This window comes from Mirounga leonina, unplaced genomic scaffold, assembly GCF_011800145.1.
Source record: "Mirounga leonina isolate KUSES-001 unplaced genomic scaffold, KU_Mleo_1.0 Mir_168, whole genome shotgun sequence".
Lineage (NCBI taxonomy): Eukaryota > Metazoa > Chordata > Mammalia > Carnivora > Phocidae > Mirounga > Mirounga leonina.
In genome coordinates, this window is record NW_023270426.1 from 48,557,458 (window position 1) to 48,574,362 (window position 16,905).

The following is a 16,905-nucleotide window of genomic DNA, read 5'->3' on the forward strand; positions in this document are numbered from 1 at the left end:
TAAACGTTCTCAGCCAGTGTGAGGGTTAAAAGAAAGGGCTTCCCGTTATTGTGCTGATGAAATTTGCTTAGAGCCAGGGCACTGACCACTTACAAAGGTCTCATCAGGTTCAGAACTTGGCAAGCTTCTAAGTACATAGCACGATGCAGATCTTAGAACTTCTCACCCTTCACTGACTGGAGCTGGTTGGAGAGGTCATAATGAAAAGGCTCAAGTTAGTAATAGAAATCAATGTGCAGTTGGTGAGTGGACTTGACCCAGGCAGGCAGTGGGGCCAGGAGGCTGGCTTTGCCCCGTGTGCGGATCCCTTTCCACAGCAGCTTCAGGTTGGCTGGTAAAGAGTCTCTCTTCCCAGGCACGAGCAGCCAGCATGAGAACAGCCCCATGGTGGGGAGAGGAAAGCAAGAGTTCTTCACAGAAGGCCAGAGAAGGACTAAGCAGTCAGTTTCTTCCATTGCTTTTTGGCTGGTTCTGCCTCAAGCATCTCTAGCTTCCTTCCCTTTTTTGGAGAAGGGTATGTGGGCCTGGTTTGACCCTTCCTGCATACCCTCTATCTGGGCCCCTCAGTCGGGGGGTAATGACCCATTCCGTGATCTCCCCAGCTCCTTCCGCATCCGAGGACATCTAAAGAACCCACCTGCATCTCAGAGTCAGGCAGGCCACTCTGTCACTTGCTGCCGATGGGGAAAATGAGGCTCTTTATTATACAATGCCAGAATAATTATAGTCTAATTATATAATACTTTTCTTTGCAATTCCTCCCCCAGCTGCAGCTAAATATGTGACATTACCAGCATTCTTCAAGGACAGGCTGTACCACAAGGGTGATGTCAAATGTTGAAGGTAGAAACTTTTGTCCAGGTCTTGGTTTGTGGTAACGAAATTTAACCAAGACAAAAGAAGGATCATGTGCTCAAGCAAATACTGAATTTTAAAATTCCATGATAAAGAATAACTTCTAAAGAGAAGAAAATCTTATGTGTGCTGGATGAATTACTATATTAATCATGAAATGGGGACTGTCTGGGGAAATATGGAGTAAATTATGACCACTTACCTCTACTAATGTTTTCTCTCTTTATCATGAAAAGGGCTGTGTTAACCAAAATGCAGATAAGATTTAGCTACTTACTGGGAACTTAAACTGATCGGTTGATACTAACGCGGACCAGCTGTTATTTCATATCAGTTTGATATCTGTTAGCCAGGACGTAGACTCAAATCATCAGGTTTAGTTTACTCCTAGTCTTAAGACTGTAGCAGTCCTAAGTTTCAGCAAGAGAATCTAAGTGTCTGAGGGACAAAACTTTGTATTCCACGGAATGCTACCCTTCTCATTATCCGTAGACATTTCTAGAGCGCCTTTTCCTGGCATGGACCCTGGTGGCAGGGATAATGCCACCCGACCATCCCAGCCCCAATATTGGGACAGAGGAAAACACTGAGAGCCAGGGAGACTCTTGACAGGATCACAGCTACCCAGTATATCAGTGGCAGTGTGGGGGAGGATCCAGGCATCCTGCTGTTTGTTTGGAGACACTCGGCACCCCGTCACAGCACGATGTTCTTTGTAGACGTCACACCAGGGCCCCTGTAATATTTGCCGTGTCCGTTGGGACTTTCAAGGGCCCTTACGAAGGTGAGGGGTCGTGGTTCCATGGCCTGCACTTCATGGGTTTCCACATCGAGTTTACCTTGCCTTTGAGCTGTTTCCGATTTTGCAACTTCTCAAGCTGAAAGATACAAAAATAGATCCGAGGCACAGTTACATAGTTCCTGAGAACATAAAATGAATACAGCTAAGGCTCTTCTGCATGAAGACTATTAATAATTAATACAAGCAATTAAATTTCCAAACTCTAGGAGCATGATTTAAATTGATTACCTCATTTTGCCGCAGGTTTATTTAAATAGAACCATCAACCAAATTGGTTTAAAGCCTAGGTCTGAACAGTGCCATGCAGCCTGTCACTGGGAGAGAACAGCCTGCTGGCCCTGCTCATGTTCTCCTCCCTCGACGGTTGGTACGAATTTGTCTTGTTCTGTCGGGCATTACACGGAAGGTTTTATGCTTTGTGGATCATCACACAGTGAATATTGCATAGATAAATTTCGGCAGCTGGAGCTAAGGTCTTACATCAGGGCAGCTCTCGAATTGACAAAAACACTAATAGGCTGAAGGACCCGTTTAAATGCTTAGGTGAGACGTACAGGCACTTTCAGAAAATGGGCAGGAGAGGAATTTATCACTTGATAAAGTGTGTTATTGCTTAATTATCCAGCTCTCAAATGTAAGGATTAGTCCACACAGAGTGTGCGTTTCCACATGGGACCCCTGGAGATCAGGATACCCTTTCCTGTGCTGCCAGGCCGGGTTCTGGACCCACGTGCCTAGAAAATACTACTGATGGGACTAGCTCTTGCTTGCCTCTTCGTGAAAGGTAGTGTAGTAGTGACTTTGGTAAGAATTTTAAAACCTCTTTTATTCTTTTTCTAATATTAAATGATCTTGTTTACAAATGCAGTGACGGTATTAAGACAGTTCATGGTTCAAGTTAGTTAGACTGAAGCTATTGAAATAAGGAAACCTGTTGCATCTATCAGGGATCTCAGAGGAGTTAGACTTACCTTGTGCTCGGCTCACCCCATCGTTGATTACTTAGTTACCTGCCCACACTGGTACCTTCATCCCGGCAGCTACGGGAACCGTACCCTTCAAGAGACTAAGATCTTGTACTCCTCCTGCGGATTACCTTGCTAATATTGAATACAGTTTTTGATTAGATATTTCAGGGATACTCATGAGAAAAGATAGGTTATGGTTCACTTTTCTTTTTACCACTGGCCGTTGAAAGGGTTAGAGAGTAAGGAAATACTGCCCTGGGAGCTTACAAATAATACTAAGGACTATATGCTGAATTCTTACAGTATCCGAAGCACTTTGAGAAATGCCTCACATAAACTCTTTTGATGTTTACAGCAACCTGTAAAATGGGTGTTGTTATTCTCATTTTGTAGACGAGGAAGCTGGGGACCAGCCAGGATAAAAAGTTGCTCAGGGTCCCATAACTGGCAAAATACAGACTTGACTCAGTTTTTTTCTGCCCTCTCCCTTGTCAGTAGTTTAAAACAGGATGGCAAAGTTAGATGCCTTTATGAGTGGAAAAAATGAATAACATCTTAAGATATGTTTTATAAGAAGCAGCATCAAAAGTAAACCTGTGTTTTTGGTTTTTTTGTTTTTGTTTTTGTAATGGGTAGGAAAGCCCTCACTGGGATTCTTTAAACAGCCTGTACAAATAACAAAGCTCTAGTAACTAGCTACATACTTTCTGTGTTAGGTAGTAAATAACTTGCTGTATTTGGAGTTGCACTAGATTAGAAGGTACTTAAAATTCTAACCAAGAAACTAGAGGTTGAAATGATGTAGAATTTTCCACTCGGACAAGAAGGGTCACCAAGAAAAGTGCCTACCTGGAGGGCGTGTGATTAACCAGGCAAGGGGAATTCTGCCATATCTACCTTCCATCATGCCAGTGGGTGGGGTTGAAAGCAAAGTACCATATAAAGGCTTGTTTATCAGAGATGATGAAAGTAAGAAAGGAGGAAAAAATGTTTCTGTGTCTGTTGCAAAAGGACAGACAGAATACCTCAGATTCAATTTGGGCTTAATTGAGTTCTCCTGATTGCTGGGGTCTTGACTTTTCCATGACCACACTAGGAATGAAACAGAACAGTGTTAACATAGACTCAGGAGACTTAGAAGATGGTCTCCTGAAACTTGGTTCTCTTTTGTCAGTATTAAGGTTTCATTTGGCACCTAGGTGATTCATTCCATGATACATGAAGAGTTGGCGGGATTATAGTTCTTTGTGTTTTAGTCACAGAAATATATGCTGTTGTTTATTCAAACTAACTAGTTTAGTTTGAAAGGCTAGGGTGTTTATTTTCCTTCCAAAAGGGCATGGTTTTAATGAATTTGGGGCAACTGTTCACTTGGGTAAATTAACACATGAAATGCTAATGGTTTTATAGCTGCACTAAAGTCAATCTTTTGCAACTTACAGGGCCTGTAATTCAGTGTTTACAGCATTAGACCACTGTCACGAAGCCATAGAAATTACAAGCGATGACCATGTGATTCAGGTATGGAGACACTTTTTATCTGGAGATGTCTAAATAGAACCTTTCAAGTTTGAGCCATCCTTTTTCAAGGGACTTTGCAATAAGCCTTAGATTTTTGTATATTTTCTTTGGAGAAAGAAGCATCAAAGTATGTTAAAAAAAAAACAACTGATGGACTTAGTTTAAGAATTAGATATCCAATAAGAGTAAAAAATTAGTTAGATTAGAACCTGTGATTTCTTTGACCAAGATAGGTGAAATTCTTTGACCATTTGTAAGGACAGCATTTACATGACACAGAAGTATATCAGAATTATAGAGTAAATGCTTACTTATAAGGGGGGGTGCCTATGGGAATGAAATATTTCAGAGGTACTCATTTATTTGCCTACAGTTGGTATTATAATCATAGAGCTGTCTTGTATGGTAAAGTTATCTTCTGAAGAAAACGGGTATAGTAGACAAACCTTTACTGCAGTAAAGTCATCTTACTATATTCGTTGGAAGGTAAGACATTTACACTTAAACAATATTCTGAAATGTAGACTTTACCATCGGTAGATAGCAGCCTGCCTGCAGTTGGTTTGCGTAATGGCACTGAGTTTACACCTGGAGCAGTTCCGGTCCTCCATAGAAACCAAAGGCCGTGCCCCACGACAGAGGCCCCCCCACTGCACACAGACAAACCCTGCTCTCGTACCCAACCAGTAACAGCAGCAGCCTGCCCTGCCTAGGCCCCGTCATAAACAGGTCCATAACGTTACCTCCCTTCCATTCAGTAACTCCGTGAAAGAGAGTGCCCCATAATACAGATGGGGAAACTGAGGCCCAGCAAGGTCAAGGAATTTACTCAAGGAAAGCCCCAGTAGGAAGTATTGGAACCAAAATACATAGCCATGTCTTTCTGACTGCAGAACCTGCCTTCCTGGTTCCCTGTTGGACTGTCTTTATAGAATTTTCTGGCTGTTCCGTGAAGTGGGTCTGGAAGCTTCTTCATGTTGCTACCTGTTACTGCCCACCTGCACACAGATCTGTATCCTGGACGGCAGAGAAACCAGACGTGTTTGCTACCAACCGAGTACACATCTCGCATTCCCCTCACTTACATCCAGACAGGACCGATGAATTCCATTCATGAAACACGTTTGCTTTGCACCCACCTCTGACAGTGGGCAGCCAGGTTGTGATTTCCATGACGAGTGGAAGGGGCTCCCTGCTCTCGCTGCCTTCCCCGTTGGTAGTCTAACTGATGACTCCTTGAACAGGGAACAGAGCCCGTCAATCCATAGCGAGCATTCTAAAGTGGTCAGAAACCCTGTGTCTCTGGGGGAGGTACTGTGGTGGTGCCATCCCCTCCCCACCTTTACGGTGAACAGGAAGAAAGGGACTACCCCCTTTAAAATCTACATAGGTGATCTGAATATAAAACTCAAAAGCAAGGAGAAAGAAGTTGAAGAGAGGGTGTTCTGTGTAAGAGGAAGTAAAATGACATCCGGGTTATGGATTTCAAGAGGAGTCCTCCTGGACAGGATATTTCACGAACGTTCTTGCTCCATACCAGAGTCCTTCTCAGGGCACGGCCCCTGAAGAGTGTGTGCCTAGGGGGTAGCACTTAACTTCAGGAACAATCTTACCTATTCATCCCTCCATCTAAACTATTTACTTGACGATGTTTACACGAAGCTGACCATGTGCCAGGCACAGTCCTCACTCAGTATTGTAGATATTCTTATTTCTTTCTTAAAACCATTTTATGAACCAGGCACTACTGTTGCAGCCATTTTACAGATGAGGAAACTGAGAACCAGAGAAGACAAGTTACTTGCCCACAGTCACGGAGCTGGTAATTGGCAGAGCCAGGATTTGCACTTGAGCTCATTGGCTCCAGAGTCAAGGTCCTAGAGGACCTGCTGTGTTCTGAGGTTACAGCAACCCTATCATGAGCAAAGAGCCCTGACTCCCCCTATGTTTTCAATTTAATAGCGAGGGTAGACTAAACAGACAGGAAAAGGTATGAGGATTTAGCCAACGAGTAAAACAGTACATACATCACGTACTTACTAAACAGCTCTGAGTATCCAGGGATAAATCCAAAGTAGGCTTGCCCTTGAGGATTTTTACGTCTAGTCGGGGAGAGAGATAAATAAAAACTGGGATTGGGCATGAGAAGTCAGTGGAAGCCTGCACAGGAGAGAGTGGGAGCTTGTAGAAGTGGTACCAGCTCAGACTAGGCAGGGGGTCAAGGATGGCTTGCTAGAGGAGGGGAGGGACAAATCAGACTTGGCAAGGCATGGAGATGGGCAAGGGCATTGTAAGTGGAGAGCATGTGGGCAGAGGCCCCGAGGTGAGAGGCCATGCTGCCCAGCCCCAGAAGGGTGGTGCCCACCACATGTAGGTGATGGGAGAAGAAGGCATGAAGACAATGTCACCACCCCTCCTCTTCTATCAATCACTCCTACAAGGCTGCCTGCTAAGGCTCCAAAGCAACCTCCCAGCCACTCCAGCTCCTGGATTTCATGGTGTCAGTAAAGCTTTGTTCTCAAGGGACTAGCTCCCCGAGTGTCCCTGCATCACCGGGCTCCTTACTGCTGTCCTTGGAGTGGAGTGCAGAAGTGACCATGATTACGGTTTGCAAGAATGTGTCTGAAGCAGCAGGTGGATGTGCATGATGCCCAAAGAAATCCATGACCTAGAGGCCATATGGTCCCATTTTCCCCATGTTCTTTGTCTCGTTCCCCTCATTCAGCTTCTCATCCGGTGATTATTCTTTGAGAAGAAATTGGAGCCTGGAGTTGGGAGTTGGGAGTCAGGCAAGGAAAGAGCTCTGAATTCCAGGGCCCCGGGCAGAATTTTGGAAAGAAACCTGTTAGTCTGCTGACATCGGAATGTGCTAAGGGTGCCTCGTCTCACGCCCATGTGTGCCCAGCGCTGAAAGGGCTGCTTTCTGCCCAAACTATTTAATTAGATTTATTGTTCAGATGAGCTGGGAAGTGGCCCCAAGCCATAGTGTTGGTTAGTAGACAGTGGCAATTAGGAGGCATGAGAGAGCAAATCTCGGCCTTGCAGAGGTGTGACTAAAATAAACCCACAACCTGTTGAACTAAGTAACTTTTGTTCTAACTCATTTTTATTTTTTGAGTTTTTTATTTCATAAAAAACTTCATTTCACTGAAGATGAATAAGGCCCACACGAAGCTGGCTCTGCTAGATGAGGGCTTCTTGCTCTTGGTCTGCTAAGGAATTTCTTCCAGTGTCCCAGAGGGAACCAGGGTGCTGACGTGCTGAATGAATACGTAGCTGCTCAGGAGTGAGGCAGCTGCTCTGGGGGGCGTAGTGATGAGGACCAGTTGCACCCACATCAGAGAGTGCTCATCCAGGGAACTTCTTACTTGATAGTCCAGTGTGTCCCTCTGTGTGCCAGCAAGCCTTCCTGGGGGCACCCAGCCTTACCCGCACTGACCTATAACCACCTCCTGTTCACAGTACGTCAACCCAGCCTTTGAAAGGATGATGGGCTACCACAAAGGCGAGCTGCTGGGGAAAGAGCTCGCCGAGCTGCCCAAAAGTGATAAGAACCGGGCCGACCTTCTCGACACCATCAACACCTGCATCAAGAAGGGCAAGGTCAGTGAAAGAGATCTGCAAACCCCTCCCCGATGCTTTTTTTTTTCCCCCCTGCGAGCTCTATGTCATGTCTTTAAGATGAGCTCCTTTCCTAACAGGATAATTGAGTGAAAGATCTCTTGTATTTGCAAAATGAGTCCATTGTTGGGTTAATTTTGGATACCAAATGAATGTGCTCCTTATGATGCTGTGGAATCTGAGTTTGCAACAGGAGAGTTTATCCTTGGGGTGAAGATATCCCACCTGTCATTGCTGCAGTCTCATTCCTGGCTCTGAGCAGAGTTCCCCCATATAGCTGTCGTGTTGTTAGTGTGCCCAGTGTTCGGGGGACTTGAAGTTTGTAATACCAGTATTTACATATGGGCCCAGTTCTTCGTCAGTTTTCCTTTCTCTGTTCCCTGTCTGCATCATAGCTGGGTAGAGACCTACAGCTTGGTTCTCCCTGTCATGTCCATTTGTCCAGCAGCTGAAGGCAAGGCTGTGAGTGCAACAGGCTCCTTTCCTCAAGCCCTCCCCTGCAGACGAAGGGTGCGGCTCCCACGGTGGGGGCTCCCTGTGCATTTTCTTTTAGGCACTCAGAATGCTTGCTCGTACGACTTCTTTGATCTTGCTTTCTCTGATGTGAAGTAGTTAGATAAGCACTGTATTTTTTTCATTAGGGATCACTTTTTACGAATAAAATAAGTTTGGGTTTATATGATAGGCAACATCAATTTCTTAAAAATAGGGACAGCAAGCCTGAAATGGAATCAGGACATTATCAAGTACTCTAAAAAAAAAAAAAAAAAAATCGGCCAGGAGAGTACTACCATGCACCTGGCGACCCCAGAATGCACACCAGTTAGCCGCTCTTAGGGCTGGGGGGGCGGCAAGAAAAGGCTGTCGAGAAAATTTGGTTCTTGTTTATTCCCTCCCTCCCAGAACTTGTGGAGGTGCCACAGGATCCCCCTTGAGGGCACAGGCTCTTCATCCCTGCTGGCTCCCCAGGGTCCAGAGGCAGCCAGAATGTTCATACTCCTCTTTGCTCGATCCATGGAAACTGCCAGGAGCCAGACTAATGCCAGAGAAGTCTTGGTAGGATGCCCATAGGAGAGTAGGGGAGGACAGGTTTCAAGGAGAATTAAGAGACAAGAATTTAGAACCACATTCTCCACTTCCTCATGCGGGCAAATTAGACTCTCTGAGCCTCGGCTTACCTGTCTATAAACTAAGGATGATATTATCGAGCTCAGAGGTTGCTGTGAAGATTTTAGGGAAGACCCTGTAAGAATCCCTTGACCTGGGGCTGCTACACCCACAGGCTGAGCGTGGCAACTCCACCTACTCATCAGCTGTCCTTGGACCCTGGGAAGGCCAGCCTGGAGGTGGACACGTTGGCCTTTGGGGACTTGGTGCATGGTGACCGCAGTCTTGAGTAGTAAGCATCACAATGGGTACAGTGATAGAGCAGTATTTAGTGGGATGGTATTGCTCAGCTTGACGAGACCCTCTGTAGAAGCAGCCATAAGCTTCGATGGAAGGATTTTAAGAGCTCTCTTTGTCTATGTAGGAGTGGCAGGGGGTTTACTATGCGAGACGGAAATCCGGGGACAGCATCCAACAGCACGTGAAGATCACCCCGGTGATTGGCCAAGGAGGGTGAGAGTGAACTTCTTGATCTCTTTTAGTTGAAGGGCTCATGTGGGCACTGGGTTTGCATATTGAAATGCCAGTGTAAGCGTTAGGCCCCCAGATACGGTGGGTTAGGGCTGTGCATAGCATATATCGTGGACGATTCCACATGGCTGGCAACAGCCCCCAGACGTGGCTTTCCCTCCCCCTCTCTGCTCCCGTTGATGGGCTTTCCAAAGCATCTCCCCAGCTGCCCACCTTCGCCTGATCATCTGTGGTTCCATTATCCCCACTACCCCTTGAAGGAGCTGTGTTTAGGCCTTCCCCTGTCAAAATAACAACAAAACGACGGGACTCACTGGCCTCAACCCTGCCCTGGGAGCCAGGCTTCTCTCCTTGAGGCACTGGCTCTGTAGTGGTTCTCTCCGGGCTGGCTCTGGGCTTGTTCCCCAAGGCCGAGAGAGCCCTGGAGGTCATGGTTACACAGAGAAAGGTGTGTTTGATTAGAACCTGAGGTGATCTGATTTCATTTAATCTCAGATTATCAGAGAAGACTATTCAAGAAGGTAAATACGTAATCTCTTTTCCTTCTCCCAGTTCAATTTTGTGAGAGGGTTTACAAAGGCAAAGAGGGTCCCCAAACAGTATGTCACTGAGGAGCCTTTAGTAAACTGGCCTGAAGGTCAACACTAGTTTCATAGCACAGTTTACAACAGACACATGCTGTCCTGTGATGTTTTGGAAGAAGAGGTATGAGTTTTTCAGGCCAGTAACCGGAAGTGGAAAGTCCTGCCTGTGACTCTTAGGACTACCTGAGTTCCTTTCAAATTGTTGGGTGGTTAGAAAACAAAACATTCTGTAAAGTGAGCAAAATGCCTGGAAGTCATTTCCTCTCCAATTTTACTTGTTTGGTAAGTTTTGAAATTGTTACCCCTCAGTTCAGAGACCACTGTCTTGTATTTCCTGGCATTTAGCTTCCCTCTGGGTGGTGGGGCCCTGGCAGGCCTGACAAGGGTTATGAGCACAGAGAGAGGCCTCCCGGCCCCCTTGGCATGGCCATTTCCACCAGCGGTCCGTGCTCAGAGGCCATGATGGCTGTCACATTGGTGGTATTATCATCCTTAGACCGTCTTTTCAGAGAACTTGAGCTAAGATGGAGTGTGTGTGTGTGTGTGTGTGTGTGTGTGTGTGTGAGACCAGAATTCTTAGGTAACCAAAGACGAAGAGACCCTATTGCTTGGAATTTCTGTCAGAATGAGTTTTTCTGATCTTTCTGATTTTACAGATAAGAGAGTTCTTTTGTCTAGACGCAGTGCTATTTTTCCCCGAGGTGTAGGCAGTATACTATCAGGAAATTCTTATGAAAAGTAGGTAAATCTCTCCTCTTCCCGATTAGTGAAGCTCATTACAGAATAACCGGTATTTTCTATGCTCTCTTCAGGGTCTTCTAGAGAAAGTTGAATCAAAGGAAGAGAGACAAGAGATTCTTTCCTATTCCTATAAAATCTCACATAGCCCCCTGGAATTCCTGGTTCCACTGTCAGTAGAAAAATCTACCTTGAACTGATTTTTGTGCCGGGCTGAGGCAGCTATAGTCTCTTTCTGGTCTCCCTTGTGGTCATGAGCTAGACTGTAGGCTGTCTGGGGATTCTGTCCATAACCTTGAATTAAGACGAGTTTTCTCTGCCTGAAAAATGGCATCATTGTGATGACCATGCTGTGAAAGAATATGGAATATTAATGTAAACACAACGGCCATGTAATTTGGTCATTGTCCAAATGAGTCTTCTGCTTTTTGTATCAGCTGTAAAATTATTAGTGTCAGTGGAATTAAAACCAATTTTGTCTGGAGTAGCATTTCATCCTATCACTGAAGATGCCTAGGAGACAAGCTTCAGGAGTCTGTTGCAAGATGAAATACCCGTTAGGAAAGTGCTTCTGAGCCAAATGTGACTAAAAGGGAAGCCCGGTTTCTGAAGGCATGTGTGGGCTCTGTATGAAAAATGGGTTTTCCTTAGACTACGTTTTGTTTGAAATTTAAATCTGCCCTAGAATGGACCCTGGGGTTTTGCTTTAAGAAATTCTGTTGTTGTTTTCATTTGCTGATTTGTTGAATCATCTCCTATCTGACTCACTAATAACTGATCATTTATGTTATTAGGAAAATTAGGCATTTTGTCTCCCTCAAGAAACTGTGTTGTACCACTGACAATAATAAGCAGGTACGGTATTCAGTTTCCTTCCTTCGCTTTGTCAGCTTGACCACGCATTACGTTCTCACCATTGTTTTCTGCTTGTCTTTCTCCATAGCTTACTGTAGTTGTCAGTTTAGGAGGTTTATGGCAAAATTAGGCTCCTTTAACAAATAGTTAAAAAAAAAAATCCCTGCAAGCTTCTGCTTTATTAGTAATGCACATCAGTTATGATTTAGCTTGTGGCCATGCAACTAAAGAATAATATATTAGAGCATAAAATTCTTCTTCCAAATAACTATTTTTTCCATCTTAATTTCTTAAATGAATGAAAAGCGTGTATCTATTTGAGCATTTCACTCCTACAAATTCTTATCAAAAACAGTCGTTCCAAATTAGTAAAAATTAGTACTATGAGCACTATTTGTTTTTACCATTTACATCATGTAGAACAATATATTAGAATCTTGTTTTCAGAGTTACAGAATTTTAATAAGTTGCTATGGTGAAGAACATTTAAAGATAGTTTTATCATAGAGAGCAATGCTGATATTTTTTTTTTTAATTATACTTTTAATACTGGATTATGTGTATTTTCATGCTTTAAAGTTTATTGGTTAAAAGGTACTGAAGTAATTATCAGTGATCTATGTTTGAAAACGCAAGTATGACCTTTGATGTATATGGAGATTTTAAAAGAAGGGATAATATCTTAAAAGGATATGAAGGTCTTTGGGGCATAATACATTTTAGGGGAGCATATCGGGGAGTTGGAGAGTGTGGGATTAGATGGTGGAGGCTGGCCAGGCAAGGAGAGGAACTGCTGGGTGATAGGACCAGTGGACGCCTGGGTTCCCCCACCTTGAGTAGGCAGCTTCCAGAGGGGAGGCGGGCCTGGGTGCCGTGAGCCTGTGCAGGACGTTCAGCTGGTGTCTCAGTCCATCGAAGATACCCGTGCCTCATCCTTTTTTTTTTTTTAAATAATGACTCAATACTTGTATATATTGCAAAATTATCACTACAGTAAGTCAAGTTAACATGCATCACTAGACATAAAATTTTTTCTTATAACGAGATCTTCTTTTGAGACCTATTCTCTTGGCAACTTTCAAATTTACATTACAGTGTTAACGAGTCACTGTGCTGTACATTATATCCCCATGACTTATATGTTTTATAAGTGGAAATCTGTACTTTTGATCCCCTTCACCCATTTCCCTCCCCACTCCTCTGCCCCCAGCCCGCCTCTTGCAACCAACCTGTTCTCTGTATCTATATGATTGGTTTTTTGTTTCTGGTCTCAATTGTACATGTAAGTGATACCATATAGTATTTGTCTTCCTTCATCTATCTTATTTCACTTAGCATAATGACCTCAAGGTCCATCCATGTTGTCACACATAGCAAGATTTCCTTCTTTCTCATGGCTGAATAATGCTCCATTGTATGTATTTTCCACATTTTCTTTGTCCATTCATCCATCAGTGGACACTTAGGTTGTTTCTGGGTCTTGGCTGTTGTAAACCATGCTGCCATGAACCTAGGAATATTCGTATATATCTTCTTGGGTTAGTGTTTTCCTTTCCTTTGGATAAATGTCCAGGAGTAAATTGCTAGAATATATGGTAATTCCATTTTAAATTTTTTGAGGAAGCTGCACTGTGCTGTGTCGGTATACATTCCCACCAACAGGGCATGAGGGTTCCCTTTTCTCCGTCTCTTAGCCAGCACGTTTCATTTCATAGCTTTTTGATAGCAGCCAATCTAACAGAGGTGAGTTGATTCCCCGTTGTGACTGATTTGCATCGTCCTGATGACTAGTGAGGTTGAGCCTTTTTGCATGTACCTGTTGGCCATCTTTATGTCTTCTTTGAAAAACTGTCTATTTAGATCTTCTGCCAATTTTTAAGCCAGATTTTTTTTTGTTTTGCTATTGAGTTGTAGGAGATCTTTATATATTTTGGATATTAACCCCTAACCTGATATGATTTGCTAGTATTTTCTCCCATTTGGTAGGTTGCCCTTTTATTTTGTTGATAGTCTCCATTGCTGTGCAGAAGCTTTTTAGTTTAATGGTAGTCTCAATTATTTATTTTTCTTTTGTTGCATTTGCTTTTGGTGTCATACCTGAAAAATCATAGCCAAGACTGATGTCAAAGAGCTTAGGCCCTGTGTTTCCTTCTAGGCGTTTTATTGTTTCAGATAATATATATGTTCAAATATTTCATCCACTTTGAGTTGATTTTTTCTGTATGGTCTAAGATAATGGGCCGCTTTCATTCTTTTGCATGTGGCGGTTAAGTTTTCCCAGTACCGTTTATTGAACACATTATACCTTCCCCATTGTATATTGTTGGCTTGTCATAAATTAATTGACCACATATATGTGGGTTTATTTCTGGGCTCTCTATTCTGTTCCATTGATCTGTGTGTCTGTTTTTATGCCAACACCATACCGTTGGGATTACCATAGCTTTGTGATGTAGCTTGAAATCAGGGAGCATGATGCCTCCAGCTTTGTTCTTCTTTCTCAAGATTGATTTGGCTATTCACAGTATTCTAGAACAGCGAAGGGAATCGTGCTTTTTCTTAAGATTTAGTCCAACATAAAATGCCTCTTTCAACACTGAGAATTTCATTGAGAATCAGGAAGCTTTCACTTAATATCATCGTCACATAGAAAGGCAAGTCCTTGGGGACCTCTGGGAAAGGAAGGGACTTGACTTTCATAGAAAAATAAATTCTGCCAGCAGCAAAGTTGACACATTCCAGGAGGAAGGATGAGGTCTACGTGGGAGGTGACATGGGTAGAGGAAGAGGTGTAGGGCATCCTGGTGGCTCTTTAGAGACCAGCTACTGAACCCGAGCCAGCACATGTCAACCTGTGACGGGTGGTGAAGCTGCTGTACAGTAGGCAGGCCCACCTGGGCTCATTCACGCTCATGCCAGGCATGAGCCAAGTACAGTTCACGTCCAAAATCAAGCACAGCCTTCCCCTACCAACATAGGCTTGCTCCTCCTCCTTCCTCTCTTTATCGGTCAGTTGGACCCCCAGTCTCCTTACCACCAGTCTCCCTGCAACCACGTGTGCCCCAATTCTACTCATCCTTCGTGGTCCCTCCCGTGCAGTGTTGAGTGCCATCCCCATCCTCAAACCCCCACGTACCTTCTTTGCTGGGTATCACCCCCACCGTTACCACGGCCATTTGTGTGCCTAACTGCCCTCTCCTCTCCGGTGGGGTCACCAGTCTGTGCTTGTCTCAGTGAGCCCATCCTGCCCCGGGGCAGAGTAGGTCCTGCAGCTGTGGGTCAGCTTGAATGGAATTGCATGTCAAGGTCCTGGCTTCCTGCCACCTTCAAACCCTTCCTGCTTCACAGAGAAAGGAGGCAATCCCTTAGTACAGAACTTAGGGATGCAGCATCGCAGGGCCACCTCTTTTCTGATGCTCTAAATAGAAATGTCTTCATTGCTGTGAATTAGCTGCTGTTCTGAGAAGAGTGGAAACGCAGAGCTCAGATACCTGAGCCATTGACGTCACCTAATGGTGCTGCACAGGCCTGGACAGACGCTTAGATTTTCCAATAACAAAGAATTTTTATGTCTCTGGCTAGCCACAGTGTTTTTCCTACTCATCTAAGGAGGCTGAAATGAACGGTGATGGGTCTGTGACGGGAAGGGCTCCCCAGAGGGTGGGAGCAGCCTGTCTGAAGGCGGTTCTGGCCACACTGCTTTCTGGGGCTTAGCCTTGACGTCAAGATCCGCCCATGGGTTTGCATTTTAACAAGGAATGAAATTGTAAGCCAGGGTGCTATCTTCTGGTAGTGCCTGTCATCAGCACAAAGCCCTTTTCCTGGGTGGACCCTGTAGCTTTTTGCCAAGGGGCTGGAAGTGCTCGGGGAGGTTTGGTGGCTGTAAACACCGTCTTCCCCCACACACACTTGCTCCCCAAATATGCCAGGGATGGTCTCTGCCCCAGAAGCCGTGGGGGTCACGGACAGATCAACGGGATACATTTCGAGAGCATGGTGCAGGGGCGGTAGGAACCGAGAGCAGGAGAAGCACAGAACACAGGACCAAAGGAGACTGGCTAGAATTTTTTTAGGTGTCATCTAGGACAAGAGGCAACAAATGGTAGCCTCCAGGCCGAGTGTGGCCGGTTTTGTCTGTAAAGCTTTATTGGAATAGAGCCACACTTTGTGATGTCGTGGTCCCTTTCCTACTTCAGCAGCAGAGAAGTTACTGCAGACGCTATGTGGCCCACAAAGCCTAAGATGTGTACTCTCTGGCCCTTCACAGAAAAGTTTGCCAACCCCATTTCAAGAGGATAATTTTGTTTTTGGACTACCCACTTTGCTGGGCCCAGGACAGTCCATCTGGCACCCCAGAAATGGCCCCCTCCATGCGCACACACACTTCTTTGGGCCCTTAGTTCGTGCCACCCCTGTACCCTGGTGCAGAGCCTGTCTCAACCCCTTTAGACCGGTAAGACACGAGGACCTGTTCCCTTCAGGCTTTTGCCTTTTTGTGAGGTCTAAATCCAAATCCAAATGCATGACTCAAAGTGGAATTTCACGGACCTGCTACCATGGTCCAGGAGTCAAGCTCGTCCTGGGAAAGGAGGCTTCTAGATCCTGACTTCACACTACCTTCTCCTAAGCCGGCCTGGTCAAAGCAGAGGGGCCTCCCCACTGGCATCCCTACAGTGCCCACCCCTAGCGCATCCCCATTCAAGCTTTTTCCTCCAGGCCTCGGCCACGGGAATACGGAGAGCACCGCCCTCCCAAAAGCCAGCGTGCCAGGGGCAGATGTGGAGCCTGGGCAGAGAGTACGGGAAGCCAGCGGGCAAGAGGGCGGCGGTGCAGTGTTGTGTGCTTAGGTCGGCTCCCCTGAGCCCTCTTCTCATGGATGGACGACTCCCGGGCCATGGAGAAGCCCCAGATTGGTGCAGAGGTTGCCTGTCCAGTAAGAGGAAGTCGTTAGATTTTGTGAAGTCAGGGAGCACAGGCACCCAATGAAGAGCTCCCGAAAATATTCCCTGTCGCACTGCAGTAGAGCGGGGGAGGGGCCGTGACCCTGCTCAGCGGAGGCCTGCGGCTTTCTGGCTAATCGGGGTTCCAAGAAAGGCAGAGAGCAGTCTGACCTGCCTTCTGCACAGGACTTTCCAGACCCGGGGTGGGGAGAGGGGAGAGAAAGACCTGATTTTGGAATTCCACTGACAACCTCTACATTCTCATTTAAGGGAAGAAAAGTTGTTTCAGCAATGAGAAAACCGGGAAGGACCTAATCTCTGAAAGAAGAATAGCTATTGAACTTGAATAAGTTAGGCTTAATGGAAAAACTTGTTTCTTCCAT

At 45.2% G+C, this 16,905-nt stretch overlaps 1 protein-coding gene across 9 annotated transcripts in view; it reads left to right on the forward strand.

The window, feature by feature from the left end:
• Window positions 1–16,905, forward strand: part of PDE8B (phosphodiesterase 8B) — a 239,340-nt gene that overhangs the window by 151,409 nt on the left and 71,026 nt on the right. For all 9 annotated transcript variants that reach the window (XM_035014694.1, XM_035014695.1, XM_035014696.1 and 6 more), the window contains 4 exons: window positions 4,068–4,146; window positions 7,609–7,749; window positions 9,299–9,387; window positions 11,522–11,582. In XM_035014694.1, the coding sequence (XP_034870585.1) occupies window positions 4,068–4,146; window positions 7,609–7,749; window positions 9,299–9,387; window positions 11,522–11,582 (370 nt within the window). The remainder of the gene's footprint in view (window positions 1–4,067; window positions 4,147–7,608; window positions 7,750–9,298; window positions 9,388–11,521; window positions 11,583–16,905) is intronic.